Source organism: Tubulanus polymorphus, chromosome 2, assembly GCF_964204645.1.
Source record: "Tubulanus polymorphus chromosome 2, tnTubPoly1.2, whole genome shotgun sequence".
Lineage (NCBI taxonomy): Eukaryota > Metazoa > Nemertea > Palaeonemertea > Tubulaniformes > Tubulanidae > Tubulanus > Tubulanus polymorphus.
This window is the reverse complement of record NC_134026.1, coordinates 7,112,881-7,138,303: the sequence shown is the minus strand read 5'-3', so window position 1 is coordinate 7,138,303 and position 25,423 is coordinate 7,112,881. Positions and strand designations below refer to the sequence as shown.

Genomic DNA, 25,423 nt, shown 5'->3' with positions numbered 1-25,423 from the left:
AGAAAAAAATTAGCAAAATACGATTCTCATGTACAGTGTATGTTCTTATACAAATTCAAATAAACAGTTGAAAATACCGGTAAATGATATAAAGGAATTCAATTTTGAATTATGATAAAGATTTCGATGCATTCGCAACCTATGACCTCAATTCGACCTTAATTAATTAGCAAGTTCCCTTTTTGAAATCTGTGGCGCTTGGAAAATAGATCGCCCTTCATTTGGCAACTATGTTTTAATTGTCGGTGGTTCGATGTTGAATTTATCCACACACGCCCAGTCTTTTCGGTCCATAGTTTATTATGTGAAATTTGCATTAGTATTTCTACTGGAAAGTTTCTAAATATTTCACTGTAATTGATGGGACACTCTAATGAGTCCGTGTTGTAAAGATGTCATACAATCCCTGCACAAAGAATATAGAAAGAGATCGAAAAGTTCCTTGAGCTAAAAATTCGGAAGTAAAATTATTACTATATTTTGTGTAGTGAAAAGAAATTCATATCCTATTACTTTCTCAAGGTTTTCTGGATTCTCATGAATTCGTAATAACGCTAATATTCCCGGAGAAAGTCGAACCGTCTAATCAACTTTAAGCTCAATGAAACATTTCGGAGTACTACTTTATATCCAGTGTACTGGGATTTTAAAATATCATAAATTATTTTCAAACAATTTGTTACTTCGTTGTAACGTCATAACTACTTATTTATCGGATAGCCATATTATATCTGTAAATATTGCTTACAACTCATTGAATATCTCAAGTACTGTACGATAGTTTCACGGAGTCCGTTTTGAAATTATGTGAAATATCCAATAGACCACATTTAGGCACAAAAAATATTTTCCTCTCATTGCAAATTGTGATCATTGTTTTCTGTAGTTGTTCATGCGGGCATTCAGTTGTCGGCTGTTTACAGATGAGATCAAAATTCTCCCGATGCTGATTTATTCTGAAATGTCTTCCGTGCGCTTCCGTGATTTCTAAATGATTTTACGCGCCCCTCAGGGACTCCGTATAGTTTCTAGCAGTCATCACATATCATATGATATGTTTTAATCTTATTCATTTCAGTCAAAATTTCATATGAACTCTGAAAAGATGCAAGCGTCATCTAGCTGATATTGGTATTGTCTTCTGACGCTAGGTGGGTCTGCTTTTCGGTATGATCGGTAGAAATAAAACAAAAATATTATTGTTGGATCATTGTACATTTTGTATCAAAATTAAAACATACAATTGTTCTCTTTTATTCGTTTGTTTTACTTATTCATAAGTCGTTAGTCTTTAGTCTTCGGTCATCAGTCATCAGCCCTCGTTATCAGAATTCCCAGGGACCAGTTGCACAGTCGTGTGTTAGGTCTAAAAGAGATAAAACACAACAGAGTCTTAAGCTGTTAGATTGCAGAACCAAAATAAACTTAGACTGGTCATAAGTTGTTAGATTGGGTTAGATTGGGTATAAAACAGAGCTTAGACCGGTCTTAAGTTTTTACATTGCAGAACCAAAATGCGCTTGGACTGGTCTTTAGTTGTTAGATTGGCTATGAAACCAAAATGAGCTTACACAGGTCTTAAGTTGTTAGAACCAAAATATACGTAGACTTTCTTTTAAGTTGTTAGATTAGTTATAGAGCCAAAATTAGCTCAGACTGATCTTAAGTATAGATTGGCCATAAAACCAAAATAAGCTTAGACTGGTCTAGCCTTTGTACAACATCCCTGATATAAGCATTCGCGTCTTGAATTGGGTTCAAGGTTTATGATATTTCTATTTACCCGCTCATATTCAATTAGGAAGCAGTCGCAAGCAAGATTATTAGTAAGTATAGTGAGGGTCAGGCGGGTTGGTCTAGACACCGTACAGTTCATATAATAAGACGGGGCGATGTTGCAGTTATAACTCGTCACGAGTGCATCATTAACCATAGAACGCGTTATAATCATTAACGGTATCACTAGATATCGATTAGTATCAGAGCTGATGATGACACCTCTCCTCGCTTTATATCATAACAACATCACTCCCCGATAACTGAGAATGAAACATTATCATTTATTGATGATAACCAAGAAGCCTCTTCGCTCTCTCCTCATCCCTTCCCCTCTCTCTCGCTCCCTCTTCTTCTCTCTGTCTTCTGATACAATACTCATACATAATGTATCACGAGATTAGACTTACTTCTAATCGTTACAATTGAAACAAGACAACTTCAATTACTCAACACAATCTCTCCCGATGTCAATATGAGATGGTACTTATTGTAAAACCGTTTGTCTCACGTATTCTACTATATACTACTACATACATCATTATTAATTCATTCACAACCCGAAAATCTGAAACGTAGTGAAAATAAGTGAAATAAATGACGACATTAGAAAAATATTTGGACTCGAGAGAATTATTGCGAAAACTGTCAAAAGCATAAAAGCAGTCGAGGTTCTACCGAGATTCGAACTCGGGCTACTGGATTCAAAGTCCAATGTGCTAACCACTACACCATAGAACCTTCAATTGTTCGCATTTTTTTTTCTAACCCCAGCTGATATATAGCTAACCCTAACCCATTGATCGGAGAAAAAATTAATGTCAACCCAGACTAGGTCGGATATTCTGTTCAAATCGCTGGCTTTTCCGTTAGGCGCAGAGAAAATAATCTATTCATGTTAGGCCTATCGAAAACTGGTTGATATTTTTCATATTATAGAAATTTATTTAAAAACCATTATTCCCAACGTTACTCAGAATTAACGCCCAGTGGAGGGGGTGTAGGATGGTGGTAGAAGTCGGTGTGGGGGTGGGATGGGATTGTTAGATGATGGTTTGCGGCGGTAAGTTATGATATGAATCAATATGAAGGGACGATGTTGATAATAATGAACTGATTGATTTGATTCGTCGAACAATACCTCATCAATTAACATCAATTACCTGCGGCGTCACAATCACTAGATACAGCCATCGGTCTGATCAGTCTATCAACTTGTTCTCACACCACGAAAGCATCAGCGCAGCATCTTCAAGAAAATGTTACAGAGTTGACTCGGACAACGTCGAGTGAGTAGTGATCGGGTAATTGAAAGCGTTTTCGTCTAGGCTAAATAGACGAATTCAATATTTCTTAGATAAGATTTTGTAAGCGATTTAGATACGACATCGATTCAGAAGGAAAATAAACATATTTGACGTGTCTTTATTTTCGAACGAAACACAGTTCATGGTGGAGATTATATTCAGAAGTATTTTATATCTTTATATTTTATTTTATATTCTATATCAAAAAGTGCAGTGTGTCTTTATATTCTAGAAATTAGTGCCGTTTAAAAATGATATCTATCAATAATTCTATCGTTATCTTTATTTTCGTTTTATCAACGAAAATCTTTTCAGCCATAGGAAAGCTGTTGCGTCTCAGGTCTGCGTAGAAGAAAGGGCGAGAATATGGAGTCGAATGCGCAGAATACAATCGAGGTAAAACTGCAGGTTAGAAACGACGACGGTTTGGGATTGGAAGTGACAGAACGAAACGAGGAGCCATTTCTCGTGATTTCCGATGTAACCGCGGGCGGAGTTGCCGAACTGAGTTCTGCGGTAAACATTGGCGATATCATTCTCAGAGTGAATGGTATCGATATTACGGAATTAACCTATTCGCGGGCGTCGCAGATTCTAAAAGCTGTCAACGTCGGTTCACACGTCTCTCTATCCGTGAGATCCGGGGAAAGTAATGTCACATTCACGCGTTCTGCAATCAGTAAAGATGGAACGGCACCGCGTGCCGCGCGAATCAGTCAACCAGGAACTAAACATATACTAGAACGAACTATCAATCGGGTCAGAAGTTTAAGCCCGATCGGTGTTTTCGGGGTCGAATCGAGTCAGGTTCGATCCACCAGGCGTAACTCGGATATAGATCCGAACTCGATTCGGAGGGTTTTCTCGCCGAGCAGTGTCGGCTGCGGCGACGGACGCTCCGGCGCGGGAAGACGCAGTTCCGACAGCGGCATCCTACTGACCGATCAGTCGCGAAACAAGCGTAAATTCGCCTGGGGTGAAAATATCATGGGCAACATCGGCAGCAAAATTCGAGAAACTTCTCGCGATATCGGTCGACATTTAGTGAAAAATCTGACGGTTATAAATTCAGACGATTCGAATCAGAAATCGGCGGCCGCTGATTCCGTGACGAATGCGCCGTTCATCGTCGTGACGGAAGAATCGAACGGTAGAATTTGCGACGACGATGAAAAAGTTCGTCGAAACTACGATCAAGAAGGATTAGAACTTAAACGACATTCAGAGGGTGACGGTTTTGAGGGTTCGAATGAGATCGAAGGAACGCGCGATATGAAGAACCACGATGAAGTTAGTAATGCACGGGTTACTGCCGCGGCTACTAGTCCTAAAAAAGTAGCCAAAAAAGGAAGCGATTGCGGCCAGCAGCAGAGCTCGGCACCGAAACGATACGTCAGAGTGAAAAACTATCAAGATAAAAACAATTCCAGTTTGGATACGTTACATCTTAAAGCAAACTCGGTAAGTGACGTCTAAAGTGAAATTCACGCTGTTGAAAGTTTAGAAATAGCATTTGAAAAAAAAATTGAAGTATTCATTCAGATTGGGGGTTTAAGGAGTTAGTACCGTGGAGCTTGATTATATGAAAATTCACGCTTTTTAAAAGCTTAGAAATAGTCATTTTCTAAAAATATCGTTTCAAAAAAATGGATTCTGTACTTCGATTTCCGACTTCAAAATGCAATGTTCCCCCTCCCCCCGACAGGTGTGGTGGGTTTGTAAGGGACTCCACATCAATTAAACGAAATCTAGCAATCAAATAGTTTACAGGGTCAATCCCTATTCTAAGTTAAAATAACGATATTTACTTTTAATCATATACCAAGTTCACATGGCTCCTCTACGACTATTTATGATGTATAGGTATAAGGATGAGATATGCAAATAAAGTAAAATTGTTTGTTTGCACGAGTATATGAAGCAATCGACCGGGTTTGAATCCAGTAATAGTTCACGATGATCAGTGTATATTAGATTATCAATGAGATTCATTGTGTTTGTAGAGGCACTAAGTTGAACTCGCCGAGTCGTCGATTCGAAACTGAATTAAATGCTACTGCAGCAATCCGATTTGATTACGGGATTTTGATATGAAATATTCAATACCTTAATTTATGAAGTGATGGATTTACATCATACGTATATGTAGATATGAATACGAGAAAATATGATTCACGGTGAATGGCGAATCCTTGATACAAGTAATGCAATGATACTGTGTCAAAAAATTCTTAAAACTTGAGTGTTTATGAATTTTGTTATTCCCACGTTTATTCCTATTCGTCCATACCAAGAATCAATAAAATATTAATTTCTCCACCAATGCTTAACGGCTTTTGAATGAAATTTGAACTCAACTGAGCCATTTTCAAAACTGAGTTGATATGCAAGAGCAGCACTCGCTTGTGTTTTTCTCGTTCAATACCAACTTTGGTCTGAGGATGAACAGCCATTTCATATCAAATGGTTTGTAACTGATATCTGGTTTTTTCAGTCTGTTGGTTGTACAGCTGAGAAATGTATGGGGTCGTTCATCAGCCCAGGACGTTCAAATACTCTACCACGAACAAAAGATGAAATTATTCATCAAGCTAAAGACTTTCTAGATCAATATTATACCTCGACGAAACGGTGAGTAACAATAACTGCGGGAGACAGAGAGAGAGGGGAGGAGAGAGGATGAAGAGAGAGAGAGAGGGATAGGAGGAAGAGAGAAGAGACTGAGGAGGATGAAGGATGCGAGAGAAGGAAGAGAGAGAAGAGATATATAGAGAGAGAGGGAAGGTGATGATTAAATATAGATATCACCAGACCAGTGGTTTCATAGAAAGCATTCTCTCTGATTTATCACAAGGTAACAACAAGCAGCAGAAGGATCTTCGCTACGTGTTAGGTCGATTAACAGTTTCAGACTTATAGATGAAGTACATGTAATCAAAAATTCGCAATAAACATTTTCTTGAAACCGGGGGCCCCTTCGTCCAATTTAATCGGGGTAATCATGAGATAAAAACCCACTAAACACAGATCAAAAAGTTTAGAAATCGAGAATATATTCAATCAAAATTGATTAAAAAGACACGACATTTCGAACTCACACTTTAGAGATCATCGTCAGGTGGCACCTTTTAAATCTGTATATATAGTGGGATTTTCATCGTATCATCGGTTCTCCACGTTTGAGTGCGTTTATTCTACGATGGGTGTGATTATGTTATTTATGCTATGATACCCGATGTTCCATAGTCCATCCTAACTCATAATAGTCCATCCGTATCCTCACTCTGAGAAGTCGCAAAAATTGAAGTCCGGAGAATCTTACTGCTGTATCCGCATAACACGAAATCGATTTGATGTATTCAGGTTGGATACCCCGGCTTACACTAAAAGATGGACGGATGTTTTAAGATCGATTGAAAAAACGGGAACGTACGAGTTAACATTCAGTGAGTTGACATTCGGCGCTAAACTCGCATGGAGGAATGCTCCAAGGTGCTTAGGCAGAATTCAATGGTCCAAGTTACAGGTAAGCGCCGAAAAACCTTCTGGATCCAGTTCTACAGTTCTGAGTTCAGATTTGACGCACATTGTGGAATTTGGTCCTGCTGTTCTATACAAAATGAGCTAATTCTCAACTTTTGAGTCAAACGTCACCAATAACTGTGGACTGAATCACGCAAATACACTATCCGATGATGGCGGCAGTTTCTGTAAATTGGAAATATATTTGTTCGTTTCGATGTTTGTACATTTCACAGGTATTTGATGCGAGGCACATAAATACTACTCGTGGAATGTTTGAAGCGATTTGTAATCACATAAAATACAGCACAAATAAAGGAAATATTAGGTAAATAGAATTTCCCGTTAAGAAAATACACTTAAGTTTACGTAAGATAATCACAGAGAATTGTCTTAAAATCAAACTTTGAAGGTGTATGTCAATACGGATTGTCAGATGCACAGTCTTGGCTTAGATTTAAGACCAGTCTAAGCCCATCTTAGTTCAAACGGTGTATGTAAGTATAGTACTGGTAACTGTACCTAATACAGAAGACGTTGGTAACAAAGCTTAGATTTAAGACCAGTCTGTTAAAGATCTCAGTTCTAGAATTCAAGCCCACTTCTTTACTAAAGTCACGACTGTGCAATTAGACTCTGAACAAAATACACAATTTCAGCTACAAAGCTGAAATTTTCAGCCTTATTTTCTTCTTAAAACGAGTAGTGTCTACCCTTGATACATTTAAGTGAATCGCGCTGATTCATTTAGAGATGAATCCTATGTTAGCGTCGTTTTTCTGGTAAACAGGTCGGCTATAACGATATTCCCACCACGAACCGACGGTGAACACGATTACAGAATCTGGAATCCACAATTAATACAATACGCTGGATATAAACAATCTGATGGAAGCATCATAGGGGACCCAGGTCAGATCGAGTTTACTGAGGTAAGCCACCACCAGGGGGCAGTATTTAGGGGACCGAGGTCAGGTCGAGTTTACTGAGGTAAGCCACCACTAGGGGACAGTATTTAGGGGGCTGATGTCAGGTTGAGTTTACTAAGGTAAATAATAGAGGGCAGTATAAGGTCCCTGGTCAGGTTTTTGTATTCACTGACATAAATCACCACTAGGGGGATGTATAGGGGACCTTGGTCAGGTGCCACCACTAGAGGGCAGTAGAGTACTCAATAAAACGTTAAATTCTGTGAATATCAATCCTTTATTGAAGCCTTGTTTCGGGTGTGTTTATTGTGAAGAGAATATTTTCTAGGTTTGTGTGAAACAAGGATGGAAACCTAAAGGTGGAATGTTTGATGTTTTGCCGTTATTGTTATCCGCTAATGGACAGGATCCGGATATGCACGAACTTCCGGCTGATCTCGTCTTACAAGTTCAACTTACACATCCACAGTAAGCATTCATTGTCCGTCACCTGTGGATGACAGCGTCTCAAATCGAATCTATGAAATTATAAAAACCCAGGGGCCAAGTTTCACAGTGGGACCAAAGTACGAAAGCAGTGTTAAATCTTGGCTATTGGACTAAAATGGTCTGAGATCGGTTTTAAGTTGTAAGATTGGTTAGAACTAGGACTCGTATTGAGTCTTAGCGATGACTGTGCAACTGGCCCCAGTTCAATATATCTGAATCGAGTGCGACTCATCCAATGTGTTTTAAAATGGGGTTCATATCCAAATGAAAATATTTGACACTGGAGTCAAATTCTAGTACTGTAGAACCATGTCCTGACATTTTATGATCATCTTGTTATTAGTTTGTGAAATTCATATCATAAAAAAATCTGGAATTGTATTCTTTATTTGTGTAGGTATGAATGGTTTGGTGAGTTGGGTTTACAATGGTTCGCAGTACCGGCTGTATCAGGAATGTTACTGGATATCGGAGGGTTAGAATTCACAGCCTGCCCGTTTAACGGTTGGTACATGGGCACCGAAATAGCCTGCAGAAATCTATCAGATGTTTATAGATACAACATGCTCGAGGTATGTCAACAGTCTACAGAGAACAAATTGTAAAAGTCTCTCTAAAACGGTTTTGAACTGACTTTTAGATCCTTGAAAATCAACGGGAACAATGAATTTTCAGCTTTAATTCAATCGATGAAGTTCCTTATTCTTAACTCCTCATTCTTACAGTATTTTATTTTCCAACCTCGGGGACTTCTCAATTATTATTTTGTAGTTTTAGAGGTCAGTTACTCGAAAATGATTACTGTAAACTATCGATTGCGATGGTAACGATGACATTCAATTGCCACTATTTCAATATCCGCTAAACTCGAACCATCTTTTGAAGCAACTGGCCACGGAACTCTGAGGAGATGAATAAATTTGTCATGATAGTTTTGTATCAAATAATGAGGTTATATTATGCCGTTTGATATTTTAGCCGGTAGCCAAACGGATGGGAATTGATACTAATACAAGTGTTACATTATGGAAGGATAAAGCATTAGTTGAAATAAACGTCGCTGTTCTGTATAGTTTTCAGGTAAACAATAAAAATGTCAAGCGGTGTCCTACTAGCTAGTTCCAAATCTAGAGTTCAAAAAATACTTTGTTGGACCTTTCTTTTTTTTCAGAAACACAACGTTACAATCGTAGATCATCACCAATTATCAGATTCGTTCATGAAGCACATCCGTAATGAACAAAGGTTACGAGGTGGTTGCCCGGGTGATTGGGTCTGGTTAGTGCCACCTATTAGCGGAAGTGTGACGTCGATATTTCACCAGGAAATGTTGAACTATCAGCTGAAACCATCGTACGAGTATATGGTAGGTAGAGACTGGGCCCGAGAGTCCAGTTCCAGTCCAAATCAAAATTGTTGGTTTATTGCTATCGGTAACTTCATGTTTTTCAATGAGGAAAAAATTCAAACTCTTCACCGTTTAAAGCTTTCGATTTTTCACGAAACTGCATCAGCGCTCTGTGGGGTTTAACCAGGAGTCAAAATGATATATAGAGTTAAATCTCAGTCCATTCTTTCATGGTTTCATTTCCAATTTGGTTGCTTTCTTTCTTACAAATCCGTACGCGAAAGAAGACCCGGTCATTTTGGATCAAAGTCAATGAACATTCTACAGTGAATTGGGGGTTGTGTCAAGGCCCTTATTCACGTCTAGAGCCATTCTTAATCATTTTTTTTTTCGATTCGATGGGGTTTGTTGAACGACTTGTCCTGTAACTGGGCTGGATTTTTCAGGAGCCGGCGTGGAAGACGCATGTTTGGAAGAGAAACCACCGCGGGGTGGCCGGGCGCGGCGGTAAGGATCAAACGGATAACAGACCACGTAGACAGTTCAGTTTTAGAGATATAGCCAGGTAAAGTAATTATACCGCAACCTCTTATAGTTCATTCGTGGTAAAACATTAGATATTAAATAAGATTAAGATAATGCGGATCGGTGGGTACCCAAAAATAAATGGAAACTGTGAAAAGACTTATTCTGAGATATAGCCATGTATGGGTCCTTTAAGAATATCATCTGACCAGGATCTTGTGTGCAATTATCTAATGTATATGTAATCAGACATGGAGCAGATCATCAACCGTTATATATCAGACGCAAGATTATAAGAGATGTGTTTGAAGACTCGCTGAGAACTGGACAAATGGACAACAGAAAGTCGACATCAAACATGAGCTTCCTATTTTCACATCAGGGGCCGGTTCCATAGTGAGGGCTTAGACTTGAGACCGTTCTAAGAGCAACTTAGTTCTATAGCCAATCTACCAACTTAAAACCAGTCTTAAGATTTAAAACGACCTTTGGTCTTAAGTCTTGACAATGGAACCGGCCCCTGGGGACACAGTTTCACAGTTCAAATGTGGTCTTAAGTCTTAACACTGGCTTTGAGTAGGCAGATTAACAATAGAACTAAGAAGGACTCAGATTCGCCTTGAACATAAGCCTTGACTGGATCTAGTTTTTTTTCAAATATCGAATTACGCTCGATCGTTTTTGAGTTCAGTTGCTTCAAGTTTTTTTTTTTAATAGATTCTTTAGACTCGATTTTCTAAAAACTAAACTGTTAATCAGTTCAGGATGAGAGACTACTGTTCACTCACGCGAGCAACCGTTTAATTCCAGGGCTGTGAAATTCTCAGCTAAATTGATGAGTAAAGCTTTAGCGAGACGTGTGAAATGTACGATACTCTTCGCGACTGAAACCGGAAAATCGGAGCGTTTCGCTCGAATACTCTGCGATATATTTCGTCACGGATTCGACGCTCAGGTATAATAAATGAATAAAAAAATTTCAGGAATGGATTGATAATCATCAAGATCCAGCTACACCTACACTTCAGGATCCAGTTCCACAGTAGTGAGTTAGAGATAACGCTGAGTTAAGATAAGTTAATTTTCAATGAGTTAACTCTGAGACAAATCTTTACTCACAACTGTGGAACTGGGTCCTGAGTTAAGATTTGACTTTAGAGTTGAAACATTGAAAATATACTGATTTTAATTCAGAGTTAATTCTACTCACAACTCAGGACCCAGTTCCACAGTTGTGGGTTAAAGTTAACTCTGAGTTAATGTTAGTTCACTTTCAATGATTTAACTCAGAGTTAAATCTTAACTCGGAACTGTGGAACTGGACCCAAGACCCATTTCCACAGTTGTGAGTTTGACTCAGAGTTAACTTCAACTCATGACTGTGGAGCAATATCCTTGAACTTAAAAATTGGTTGAAGGTAACTACTGGTGGATGGTCAGCACCATAGTAACAATGGTAATTCTCAACTATCCGCTGGTTAACTCTAAACAGCTTTTGATCAATTCGCCCCAGGGTCCAGTTCCACATTTGCGAGTTTCGATTTGATTGACGCACTGAAAATGATCTAATTTCAATTCGGAGTCAACCCTAAATGTGGAACTGGCTCCTGCAAATTGCCAAATTGCGGGGAGTGATATACATGATATTGCGTTGCCTTCCTCAGCCTGGGTCCTCAATGCCCCCAGGTATCACTTTTCTCACTTAAGTCACCCACAGAAACAATCGGGGGAATGTAGCCTACCGGACCTTATACATGATCCATGACTGGGCAGCGGTCAGTAAAAGCGTAGTTTAGTGGTTTTACCCCTCAAAAGCGGCAATGGTAACCTTCTATAGTTCGGATGACCGATAGATTAATATATGAGAGTGACTGATATCTCATTTACACTTGAAATATTCTGATCCTATGTAAATGTTACGTGATGCACTGAGTAATTGTTTTGTAGGTGATGTGTATGGAAAACTATGATATCATAGATCTAGAACATGAAGCTTTAGTTCTAGTCGTTACTTCTACATTCGGTAATGGTGACCCTCCTGAAAACGGATACGTGAGTTTCATTCTTGAATAATGATAAATTGGATGAAACTTTGAACTCTTTCTATTAATTCTTACTATTTCGTCGTCAGATTTTAAAAAGATGTTGAAGCTATCAATTAGGATATGTTTGTAACATCTATCCCTGTGTCATCAATTAATTCCAAGTCGACTCATATCTGCCGCAGTCATATTAATGATAAGCACCCATACTCTCGATTATCATATAGAGTTGCACATGGCCAAAGTGTCAACCGTGCTTTTTTGTAAACTTTGAATGTATTTCTTAAGTTTGTATTGTTTTGGGAATATTCTATTCATATCCGCTCTGATTATACGTTTCAGTCGTTTGGTAAAGCGCTCTACGCGCTGAGACCACAAGATGGTAAAAGGTACGAAACGGGTTTTAATTCTTTAAAAAAAACCCACTCCATGGCAATGTCATGTGCGGAGTGACAATGAAAACCTTGAGGTATGGGCAAGGTTACCTCATAGGTGACTGGCCTACTGACCTAATTGTCCGCTAGATGGCGAACTAGTCGAAGGTGGCTTCTCCGCGCTGGGCATGCTTTAGAGCTGTCATACAGTCGTTGAAATGCCCAAACACCGACAGATGACGGGATTTTTTGAAATATTTGAAATCTTTTTAATTTTCTTTTTGAATAGTCACCTTTTCGGGCCTCAGGATTTTCTTTATTGTTACATGGAATGGGACTTGATGATGAATTTCATAAAGAAATTTTCATATATTCATTTCAGTTCTACGGAAATGAATCAATCGTCGTATTTAAGAATGAGTAGTTTAGATTTGTCGGATTCTGAACAAGGTTCACCCAAAAAAACAGCTTCTCACAACATCCTTCATTTAGGAGATTCGCCACTATCGAATGTACGGTAAGACAACATTTAAAAAAACAGATATCTAAGTTATATTTAACATTCAATGAGAAAGAAATGAGATGAATAAGTTTTTCTTCTGGTGACTATATTTTGATTTCGGTCACGTTTGCATCGATTTTTTACTGATGGAATTGTGTGTAAGTATATGAAAAAAAGTTAGTGCGATTAATCAATTAACGTGGAGTAGTGAAGATCTGATGGGCAAGATACGTAGTCATCAACAATCGCCTGGGGAGATAAGCATGAGGAGAGAATCCCACAATGATAATAAAAAGTCCGAAAAAGAAACTTCGAGATAGTAGTTTATTTCAACGTTTCGACTATATCCTAATAGTCATCTCCAGGAATATTCCTGGAGATGACTATTAGGATATAGTCGAAACGTTGAAATAAACTACTATCTCGAAGTTTCTTTTTCGGACTTTTTATTATCATTGTGGGATTCTCTCCTCATCGCGTCAACACGGATATAGTGTTCTACCAATCGTGAGATAAGCATGTTGGCCTAAATAACTTAGAGCCCTGTCGAATAAAAAGCAAACTCATAGGCGGAAACAAAACAACCGTGGAACTGACTTCAGAATTCATCTGACACACTGTGCAACCGAATCCAGACTGTCTCTCTTGATTTAGTTCTATTTTTTAATGTTTAACCTTCAAATTGCAAACCAAGTACCAAGGAACTGTGTCCATGATATGTTGGCCATAATAAAGATGATAAGCTAAACATTGATTATGATTTTACGTTTCGAGTGGTTTTAACTAAACGAAAGAATAAAGCGAAAATGGAATGACGGTATTTTCTAAAATATAGATGCTACCACAACGAAGTGGCGGGAACAGGATCAACTTTGAAAAACTGAGAATATATATCAGTCTAAATCGGTCATATAATATAGTGATGTCGTATGTTTTGAAGGTACGGGGTATTCGCTCTAGGGTCACGAGCGTATCCTAATTTCTGTTCGTTCGGCCATTTCGTGGATCGCCTAATGATGGAGCTAGGAGCTGAAAGAATATACCCGATAGCTGAAGGTGATGACCTGTGCGGACAGGAAGAGTCGTTCCGAAACTGGGCTCAAAATGTTTTCCGGGTGAGTGCATTGTTTTCTGTGCAAGGGAAGTGAGATATTACTTTGACTAAGAATGATAGAAAATGAAGCACTTATCGTTAGCGCTCTCTAATTAGGCACGGGCCAAATTTGGCTCGAGCGTTGTGAAAAGGTCCGTGTTGTGAAAATGATATACAATCCGTGCACACTATAGGAATATCATAAAGAATCTGAACAGTTTCCTTGAGCTGATGATTCATTCAACGATTCGACTTTATCCTTAAATCCATCTTCAGGAATGAATGAATGAATGAATGAATGAATGTTCATATTTGTATAGCGCCGATTTCACTGTAATCAATGTTCAAAGGCGCTCCCCAGCGGTACAGAATCGACGGGTAAAAAGAAATGTTTTAAGTCCAGTTTTAAATGCTGCGAAGCTGTCTAGATTTGATGAACCAAACTTCAAAGATAGATTCCAACAATAAATCCAATCGAAAAACACTATCCTGACATATATGAAACAGTCCACACAACTGTAGTTGGGAAAGCCCTGGGGAGGCTGTAGAATCAGGTTTTTGCAGGAGCGAAGGAGCAGCACTTCAGCGCTCAAACCAGCACACACACGCAATCTATTGTTGCCTCATTTTAACCATTGATGAAAGACTCCCGTGTAGGAAAATAAAAATCCTACACGATAAGAATAAAAGTTCGAAATATTTCGTAGAGCTTACAATTCATTCGACGTTTCGACTATATCCTAATAGTCATCTCCAGTCATCTTTGCCGAAGATGACTATCGAGATATAGTCGAAACGTCATGTGAATATTAGCTCATGGAAACATTTTGTAGTTGATTTTGGTTTTTTTTTTGTTCAGTGGAATATCATTGAACAGTAAATTGTGTGTTTTAGGCGGCTTGTGATACATTCTGTGTAGGAGACGATGTAAATATGGGAGATGTTGAAGGTACTTTCGCAAACGCTGATAACTCATGGTCTGCAGCTAAATACAGACTGACTATTGATGCCAACACTCCTCAAACTGATGACACTATAGGTAATCTATCAGTAAACATTTGTGCGATTTTCATTTGCAGTTGGATTTTTTATCTAAAAGTTTTTGATATTTTAGATTTGTCAAGAGTGCACAATAAACAAGTGTTTTCATGCAAATTGAAATCGAGGACAAATTTGCAGGCGCCAGACTCCAGGTTGGTTACTCATGAAAGAATATGTCCTCAATTCCACTCTCATCACGGTTTCAATTATCTAGCAGTATACATTTAATCAACTATACGACAAAATATATCGTGGATGATCAGTCTATCAAGAGATGGTTCTGAAAATAGGAATCTTTGGTTTCTTTCACATACTCATCCGATCCCCTCCTTTGAAATGGCCACCATTTTTTAAAATGGGCCCTATGAGTGGGTAACCCTTCTGAGATTGGGGCAGTTTATCAAACCCTAAAAGTTTCATAGAATCCTCATTATATGCAGTTTTCTGTAAATATGGATCTGGGAGGGATCCTTTAACACTGATTGCTTCGCTTTTATTAAAACTCTAGTCAATGCTTAAGAGCAAAATGAAATGGTTTTAATGTAAACAAAATGGTGGTTGTGTCAATCGATGATCGATATTATTTTCTGTTCTGTTATTTTCAGTCGGCAAACAATTCTAGTTAAATTGGATACGTCTGAATGCGGTGAACTATCGTTTAAACCAGGAGATCATATCGGTATATTCCCTTCCAACCCACGTGATCTAGTTCAACCAATTCTCGAAAGACTTCATAACGCGCCGCCTGTCGATCAGACAGTTAAACTAGAATTTCTAGAAGAGATACAGACGCCGTTTGGTACGTGAAGCATTAAACTTTCCTGCATCAAAATTGTCAATTTTTGGAAAGTCTAAAACTCTAAACCCAGGGTCCAGTTTCACGAAAAAGGTTTAACTAAAATTTTTGGTGTAATTGCTGATTTGGTTACTTTGTGTTTTCAATGAGGACAACAATTCGAACTCAACATTTCATGAAACTGGGCCCAGGCCGCTCAAATTTGATAAAAAGGTTTAACTCTGAAATCGGACTTAATTGCTTTATCAATTCCTGTCAATCAAATCGATTTGAGAGTTTGAATCCGTTTTGGTGAAACTGGACCTAGATTTGAAAAGAAACGCCTTATATCTTATGACTATTCGTGTTTTGATCAGTAACGGGGCTTAGACAAGTCAAAGTCAGCACAACGTTGCGAATAGAACCACGATAAGCTGAGACTGGTCTTAAATCTGAACCTCGACTTTGCAACTAGCCCCATGATCTTATTAATCCATACATTCATGAAACTTGTCATCTTAAAGGTGTTTCTAAGACATGGAAAGTACATGAGCGAATTCCGGTGTGTTCACTGCGAAAAGCGTTCACTAACTATATAGACATCACTTCTCCGCCAACTCCTATGTTCCTACAACAATTGTTACCACTGGCTGCGGACGATAAAGAGAAATACGTCATCGAAAGATTGGTCAAGGTAACAATTTCTTCAAGAATTTCTTCTTAAGAATCTTGATTCGAAAACTCTAACGAAGCAAAGATAACTTTTTAGGAAGTTACGTTAGCCTCTACATACAGTTGATAAACATGCACCGAAAAGGGTCTGTCCGTCTGAAGACAGAATTGAGTTTTCTTGGGAAGTTTTCGATACGCTTTGACGCATATTGTCTTGATACAAATGCATGTATATATCGTATCATAATATAAACGCATCTGCGGCCCAAAAATTCGTTCAGTCGGAATCAAGATGGCCAATTGTAGCCACTAAAAGGTTGAAATTGGATATTGAAACACGTTACAATTTCCATATTGGTAACTATGGATTCTTCGTAATCACAATCAATTGCAGAATTGTTGCTTATGACCCTTTTTGGTTGCCGCCGGTTTCAAGGTCACTGCTTTCTGTAATGTTCACCAGGGGGCGTTGAAATATGAAACTATTTCAGATAATTTCATTGCTAGTGGCCAATCTTTATAAATTGAAAATGCCGATAAAATTTAAGAGAAAGCCAGCAAAGTTCTACTAAAAAATCACTCTTTTTTCTAAATAGGAATCGAAATTATACGAAGATTGGAAATACACGAAATCGCCGAATATTCTCGAACTGCTGGAGGAGTTCTCATCGATTCGGGTGCCGGCTACCTTATTATTGTCTCAGCTTCCGTTGTTGCAGCAACGATTTTACAGCATCAGTTCATCGCCTAAACTTCATCCATCCGAGGTTCACATGACTGTAGCCGTTGTCGAATATAGGACACAAGGTAACATGGTATATTCTTCAATTGGCCCCTTATCTTGTTTCATTCTCTACTATTCCTGAAGATTTCGTACTTTTCGTCGAGATGACACATTCTATTCAAAATATACACCAAACTGCCGGACTAATTTCATCAGATAAGATATTCTTGTTTACCATTGTATAAAACAATCTGAGTCCGTGCTTATCCGACGTTTCGACTATATCCTTGTAATCGTCTTCAGGAATACAACTTTTAAGACCATTGATGAAACATTCCGAGTCAAAGATAATGTAAAATACACGCAAACTATGAAACTATTAAAAAAGTCCGAAATGTTTCCTTGAGCTAATAGTTCATACAATGTTTTAAATATATCAACACTAAAGACAACACTATCCTACCATCGGATGTAGTCGAAATTTTAAGATTTTATATCATAAATGTTCTCTATAGTGTTACTTTGTATCCTATAGGTGGCACTGGTCCGATACACAGGGGAATCTGTTCTAATTGGCTGAATGATGCAGAAATTGGTGAAAATATTTATTGCCACATACGAACGTAAGTTAACAAATTAAAATTCAATTTTCCTGTAACTTGCAGAATCCTGCAACTGTGGCACGTGAATAAAGGCATTGACTCTAAAACGAATGAAACTATCTGTCGGAGAGTACACTGCCTGTCTGAGAGTGTACTGGCTGTCTGAGAGTGTGCTGGCTGTCGGAGAGGGTACCGACTGTCTGAAAGTGTGTACCGACTGTCTGAGCTACGAGCAATCACTTCGACATCTCATTCAGACTCTGACTGTCTCACAGTTTGTTTACTGTCTGAGAGTGCGCTGACTGTCTGAGAATGTACTGACTGTCTGAGAATGAGCTGACTGTCGGAGAGTGTGCTGACTGTATGAGAATATACTGGAACTGAACTTCTCAGAAAACTAACACAATTTTTGTGAAAGTCAATTATTGTGTGAAATAAAGATGTAACTAAATTAAATGTCAATATTCGTTGTACAAGAATTCATTGTAAATGGTGTAATACGTTATAGTAAAACATCTGAACAGTTTGGAAAATATCTATCAGTCCTAGATAGGGAAAAAACACAGGTGAATATAACATCAGTTCATCATTCAACCACATAAATACACAGTCCAGTAGCCAGGAGTTCACAAGGACAGTTCCTTTTTTCCAAGTAGACATATTCTGTCCATTTTCTATCAAAAAGACTAAGTAAGAACGAGGGGAATGCGGATCGCTAGTCCAGTGTGCTAACTACTAGTTTGTAAGTTAGTCTGCCATTTAGGTGTGGTCGAATTGAAATCACTGGTTACTTTACAGAATTTCTACAGCGGACTTTCATACAGAAATATTCGCGAATTTCTCGTCCCAGTAAAAGATATATGTAAAAATTCACCACGTAGTTACACATTTGAAACTGAACAAATATGTCATATAGAAAATTTTTTATTTCTTCAGCCATTGCTAGAAATACAGTAATAGTGGTTGGAATTGTGAATATTGCAAATGCGAGTGAAACTGTTACAAGCATTATTGTTGTGCGTTTTGATTTTGTATTTTTCTGATCAGACGAAACTATTTTTGAACCTCTGAATAACTGAATTATTATTAGAGTATTTGATGTAATTATCAAGGTTAAAGGTATAATATAGACTTGGGTGACAAATATGGAGAAAAATGTTATTTGGTCAAATAATTCATAGCAACAACCGAAAAGCCGATTAGTAAAATGTAGTGACAAAGCAGGGCTTAGATATAGAACCAGTGCATTCACTGCAGTAATTATCAATATAACAAATCTAGCGAATTTCGGTGTACATATCAAACGAGATGTAAACGGGAAGAGCACAACTGCCGCACGTTCTAGAGATATTGCTACTATAAACCACGAACTGCTGCTGCATGCAAGTATCATAACAAATTCATAGATTTGACAACTGACCAGTGAATTCATGATAAATATAGGACCGCCATTGACGTGGAAGAGAACAAACTGTAAAACTGGCATCAATGTATAATTGATACAGACCGTGAAATCACAGACTGACAAGGCAATAAGATAGTTAGCGTAAGATAAACTGCGAAATCTGCGACTTATCATTATCCAGAAAGTAGCTGCATTTCCAAAGGATCCAAACAGGAACACGACAGGTAGAATGACCAGTGACACAGTACGGTAGATTCCAGACTTGTTTGGTATTCCCATCAAAATGATATAACTGTTATAAGTTCGACCAATTTGCATCTGAGTTGAATTCATGATTCACGATGATTAACCGTGTACTGTCTGTCTGAGAGTGTACTGACTGTCTGAGAATGCACTTCTGTCTGAGAGTGTGCTGACTGTCTGAGAGTGTGCTGGCTGTCTGAGAATGTTCTGGAACTGACCATGTAGCGTATTCGAAAATCAATTCAACGTAGTTGTGTCTTTATTACAGCTACAATTCATTTGTAAGATATATATTTTGCATCAAGTGATAAATTAATTCTCAGAAATTTGATGCAATAAGATTTTTGAAAGTTTATGATAATAAAATACAAAATACAAATGTAACTAAATCAGACATGAATATTCGTTGTACAAGATTTCATTGTAAATGGTGAAATATCTTATTAAGTAATGATCTGAACACAATTTACTCAGATTTTGTGAAAGTTTATCATTGTGTAAAATATGAACGTAACTATTAATAAACGTTGGACAAGAATTCATAGTAAATGGTGAAATATTCTATGGTAAAATATCTGAAAAAAGGTTGGAAAATATCAATCAGTTCAATACAGGGAAAGCACAGGTCAAAATAGCATCAGTTTAAATGAAGCCTTAACCGAAGAGCAACCAGCAACGTAGTAAAAAGCCAAAACTTCTATCATGCCAATTCAGTGTGTTAACCTTTCAACTATTTAGCCATAATTGATTCCGAGGTAAGGAACTTGTAATGCTGCATCATTCGTTTCGGAATCGCCCTTAGTAGATTCTAGTAATCACAGTTCTTCCTGGGCGCATGTCAAGCGTCTTTCAGAATCGTTCAAGGATGCTGCTCTTTAACTTGCGCCCTGTTTCCTCAACTGGAGATCTGCAAAGCGGGGAACCGCGGGTATCCGAGGTGGTTTTTTAGCAACGCTATTTTCTGTCCTATTCTCGAAGAATGGTCGACGTCGGAAATCCGGAATTGAGCGAAAGAGTAACGAGCGAACTATCGGTTTGGAATACCAAAACTGGAACTGACTTTATTTTTACACATAGCTATTTATATAACACAGATTCAGACAGGTTGAGACATGGAAAATGATACAAAAACAAAGGTGACGAGTAGTGACATGACAGTGAGACAAACAACAATTAACACATTCTGACACAGACAAACAGTCTCAGAGGACAATGAGTAATAAGATGGAGACATAAACAATAAAGAAATACGAAATATAGATGAAATATGTATAACAATTATCAGTGACATTTAGTGTTGTTAAATCCTCCCCCACTACGTTCTGAAAGTTTTCGTCCCCGAAAATTAGATGAAATGAATTTAATGAAGAATTATCAATTTGAGAACACTATTTTTATACAAATTAAAAGTATTGATCATTCACAAGCTAATCAAAATCTCATTCCTAACCAAACTATATTTCTACCCTTTTTATCCCATAAGTGTTTGATGATTCCTGATTCATGTAACGAGCACAATGAAGTATTTCGATCAATGTCCAAGCATTTATTTTTGGAATCTGGTTCGCGATAGGTGAATGATTTTATATTCAAATCGTATCTGTTCAAAATGTCATAGAAAACTGATGATAATGATTGTCCCCAGTGCACAAAGAAATCAGCGTATTTTCTCGAGATTGGATCTTGCACCCGGACCTCATATAATATTCCTGATCGTTTTGCAGCCATGATTTTCGGTTGGTCTGCTTCGTAAAGATCACCGATATCAGTTAATGTATCTTCGCATGCTTGAGAGTTTTTCGGATCTTTAGCGCAATGACAAGGATAATTTCGCATTTTTAATTTATCCAATTTTGATTGTAGTCCAAAGATTTCTTTTTGTTGTCCAATAATAGTTCTTTCTTTTGATTCTAAATTGACCTTCAAATCGACAAGTTCACCTGAAAGTTTCTGCGAAGTTTCTTCCAATTTCTTTATTTCAGCGGTAGTTATGACGTCCTCAACTGTCTGAGATCTTATATCATGAGTCGCGTTGACAGTCATGACCGCTGTGTCCATGGTAGCGTTATCTGATTTCGTTGACTTCGGAACTTCTGTTTTCAGCATCCTTCGGTTCAGGAATTCCTGCATACGTCTACGGTCCCGATTCAGAGTAGACTTCGATTTCACCGCTTTCGATGGCTTCGATGACTGGACTGTCCATGTCAGTGAAACTTTGATACATCCTTCCTCGGCATTAATAGTCCAATTCTGAGGTGCCTGGTGGTATCCAGCCTCTTGAAGGGTTACTACGACTGCCGGTGGTAGAATATTCATCGTGATGGGGAAAACTAGCTGTTGAGAGCGCGGTACCAGGATCTTATACGGGCAGTTGAATATAAAACTTGCCCGCCGGTTCTAACACCAATTTAGCAACGCTATTTTCTGTCCTATTCTCGAAGAATGGTCGACGTCGGAAATCCGGAACAGAGCGAAAGAGTAACGAGCGAACTATCAGTTTGGAATACCAAAACTGGAACTGACTTTATTTTTACACATAGCTATTTATATAACACAGATTCAGACAGGTTGAGACATGGAAAATGATACAAAAACAAAGGTGACGAGTAGTGACATGACAGTGAGACAAACAACAATTAACACATTCTGACACAGACAAACAGTCTCAGAGGACAATGAGTAATAAGATGGAGACATGAAACAATAAAGAAATACGAAATATAGATGAAATATGTATAACAATTATCAGTGACATTTAGTGTTGTTAAAGTTTCCATAGGCATGTGACTGTCTCTATTTCAAATAGAAAAACCTTCGGAAAATTTGATCATCTAGTTATTCCGAACTGTGAAAATAACCTCATCGTGTAACGTAATTAAATGAAAATAAATTATCATCATTATCAAAAAAAACAACTATGAACTAAGAGAGCAGTGACGTTTAGACTCAATTGTTTAGACTCAATTCGATAGTAGTGGTGTTGAGACTCAGTTTTATGAACCATTTTTAAAACTAAGAGAGTACCGATGTTGAGACTCAATTCTATGAGCCATTTCTAGAACTAAGAGAGTAGTGACGTTTAGATTCAATTCTGTTAGCCATTTTCAAAACTGATTTCCTTCAAGGGCGCCACACGCTTAGAAACAATTCTTCATTTCAGGATCAATTTCACAAAAACCAAGGCTTGAAAGGACTTTCAATCAAAAAATAGTTAACTCTCTTTTAGATTGTCTTACCATTTTACAGTCTGACTCGTTGTATTATTTCAGGGCTCCGTCGTTCCATTTACCAGACGATCACAGTCGACCGGTAATAATGGTCGGCCCGGGGACCGGTATCGCTCCTTTCAGAAGTTTTTGGCAACAACGAGAATTCGATAGAAACAATATTGAAGGTATTACTTCACAACCTCCTCTCTCCTACTTTTCCCTTTCACTTTCCTCCCCATCTCTTTCTCCCCCCACTCGTCTCCTCTTTTCACTCTCCCTTTCCCACTTTCCCTCTCCATCTTTCCTATTACCAACCCTCGTCTTTGCTTATTGTCTCTCCATCCCTCCACCTACTCTCAAATCTACCCCTAGCCCTCTTCCCCATCCCCCATATCCCCATCTTACCCGTTTCACCTCTATAAGCCTATGCTTTCATTGTTCAACATATCGGACTCTCAATTCTCATGATTACATCTGACTATATTGTTGCAGATTCTTCGAGTTGGGGGAACTATGAGTTATATTTCGGATGTCGACAATCAACGGTAGATTTATTGTTTAAAGATGAAACGGATAATGCGCTTACTACAGAGAGTCTTCATGCAGTTCACATCGCTCTATCCAGAGAGGTCGGAATCCCAAAGGTTCGTTCGATTACTCATTTAGAACATTCTTCATCGTCCAGTTATTTGTTTACTTGATTGTAGATTTTAGGTGAATTAAGTTTCAAAGTCGTCGTGTCATATACTCATATTCATGTCTACCCTTATGAAAAGTGAACACTATGAAAAAATTGCAAGCATTTTGTTTATATTAGATATGAGGGACGTTCAATGAAAACCTTGACTTATGTAACGCCGATTTTAGTCGAACCATCTGTCGGGATAGGTCGTGTTTCCATTTTCTATAACAATTTTTGTATTTTGACCTATATTTTCAACTCGGACCTATTTTCTTTTATTTCAGACCTATGTACAACATCTCCTGAAGAGAAATGCACCCAATATCTATAAAACAATTCACAAAAATGGCGGGCATTTTTACGTCTGCGGTGACGTATCCATGGCGGCCGACGTCACAACGACCTTGGAACTTATCATCCAATCAGAAGGCAATATGACAAACGAAGCGGCCAAGGCTTACGTATTGAATATGCGAGTAAGCAGATAGTACTAAATTCACCCTGGATAGTCCATTCATGTTTCAGTGTCCACTCCTTCTGATAACTATATTTTTGATACCATTAGAATTTAACTGGAAATGTATAAAACGTAAATAGTAAGAAAAATAGTACTTTGAAGGTTAACTAGATTAATTTAGAGTATAAGCCTTTGCTACTCGTCCAACATACGTATTAGCTTCATCCGCTAAATTACCCCTTCATTTACCCATAGGCTCTCGTACTCTGAATACGTCTTACCTTCAAAGAACAATCCGTCTCATTTTACTGAATCGACACCAGGTTTACACAGGCTCTTGTACAACTCTATCTGAAAATCCATAAAAGCAAAAATACCTAAATTTCTTTATGCATTTTTGATAAAAGTGTAAACGATATCAACTGCATGTTCTAATGGGACTAATAATACTGAAATCGGTCTGAAAGTTTTTATCATTGTCCTCATTGACAATTTTAAGAAACCAAAGCAATTAAGCCAACAGGAAATTAAACAGTTTAGCTTTTTCGTAATACGGACCCTGAAGTATTCTCAGCATGGATACCGGGTAACTTTGAAAATGTAAATTCTCTTGTTTTTACGCAGGATAATGGACGTTTTCATGAAGATATATTCGGCGTGACCTTGAGAACGTCTGAAGTTCACGACAGAGCTCGCAGCCAATCAGCCCAACTATCGATCGATTTATCATAATAATCAACTACAACCGCGTCACAAACCGAATCTATTCAATCTAAATCTGCAATCTCTGGAACCGCCTTCCACATTTGTGACAGTTATAGTTTCGATCTTAATAGGGATGATTTGTCATGTTTACTTGACGTGGGGCCCTTACAAACCCACCAGCCACACCTGCCGGGAGAGAAGCAGAGGACTTGATTTAGAAGTCGGGAAAACAAAGTACATGTACAGATACAGTTGGTTGATTGGTCGAATTTACTGATTTTTTGTTCAACTTGAAGTACATAATTGGTATTTTTGGTTCCAGTTCATAAAACAATATTTCATCCAGCCTGACTCAACAAGCAACTGATTGTGGTTTGTTGGCCACTTGATGCATCGAGATTTGTACATAGTTGAAATAAGTTAATTAACTATCACTCAAGACATTCAGAAGACGAATTTAACTCACAACTGATGAAAGTTGGTCCTGATATGTTCTAGTACTTCGATTGTTTTCTTGGTGTTTCAATAAATTTAGACTGATTTTTCATAAGTCGATTCTAATCCATTCCTTGTCTTTGAGAAATGACACGGAGACGACGTAGCATCGATGAGATGGTTCGAATCCCGGTGGTTTCAGAGCTTCAATTTGTCGATGGTTTTTCCCTGACCAAACACATACTAACAGTAAAACTCACTTAACTGGAATCGGTATCGTCCGAGTTTAGAAAAATTACAGTAAAAGATCTCGCTTTTGTCCGCGTGCGGAATTGCGCAGTTAGGTAAAGTAAACTATGACAGTGAAAATGTACACCGAAAACTGGAGATTTTAACTTTTATTCATTGCACGTAGGCGAAACATATTCGGGAAAAAACGTTTGATATTTACTCATTTCCACGTGGATTTTGATTCATTTCAAACACAAACGTTTAACTGGTTAAAACGAATAAGTCTCGCCGTTAATAGAAATATATAATTTTATCATTTTGCAGAGGCGTTTTCA

At 38.0% G+C, this 25,423-nt stretch overlaps 1 protein-coding gene and 1 non-coding gene across 2 annotated transcripts; one reads left to right on the top strand and one right to left on the bottom strand.

Annotated features, from left to right (window-relative positions):
• Positions 1-2,445: 2,445 nt before the first annotated feature.
• Trnaq-uug (transfer RNA glutamine (anticodon UUG)) lies at positions 2,446-2,517 on the bottom strand. Its single transcript has one exon. It is a non-coding gene; the product is annotated as a tRNA-Gln (tRNA).
• Positions 2,518-3,449: 932 nt separating this feature from the next.
• On the top strand, positions 3,450-24,668 carry LOC141898358 (nitric oxide synthase-like protein). Its single transcript, XM_074784211.1, has 25 exons — positions 3,450-4,544; positions 5,578-5,714; positions 6,447-6,609; positions 6,842-6,933; positions 7,396-7,537; positions 7,863-8,002; positions 8,421-8,595; positions 9,002-9,103; positions 9,195-9,389; positions 9,818-9,936; positions 10,707-10,851; positions 11,844-11,948; positions 12,281-12,327; positions 12,695-12,829; positions 13,755-13,929; positions 14,802-14,946; positions 15,022-15,100; positions 15,554-15,747; positions 16,248-16,417; positions 16,992-17,202; positions 17,655-17,742; positions 22,639-22,763; positions 23,071-23,222; positions 23,545-23,736; positions 24,342-24,668. The coding sequence occupies exons 1-25, from the start codon at positions 3,450-3,452 to the stop codon at positions 24,447-24,449; spliced, it is 4,431 nt and encodes a 1,476-aa protein (XP_074640312.1). The 3' UTR covers positions 24,450-24,668.
• Positions 24,669-25,423: the final 755 nt, after the last annotated feature.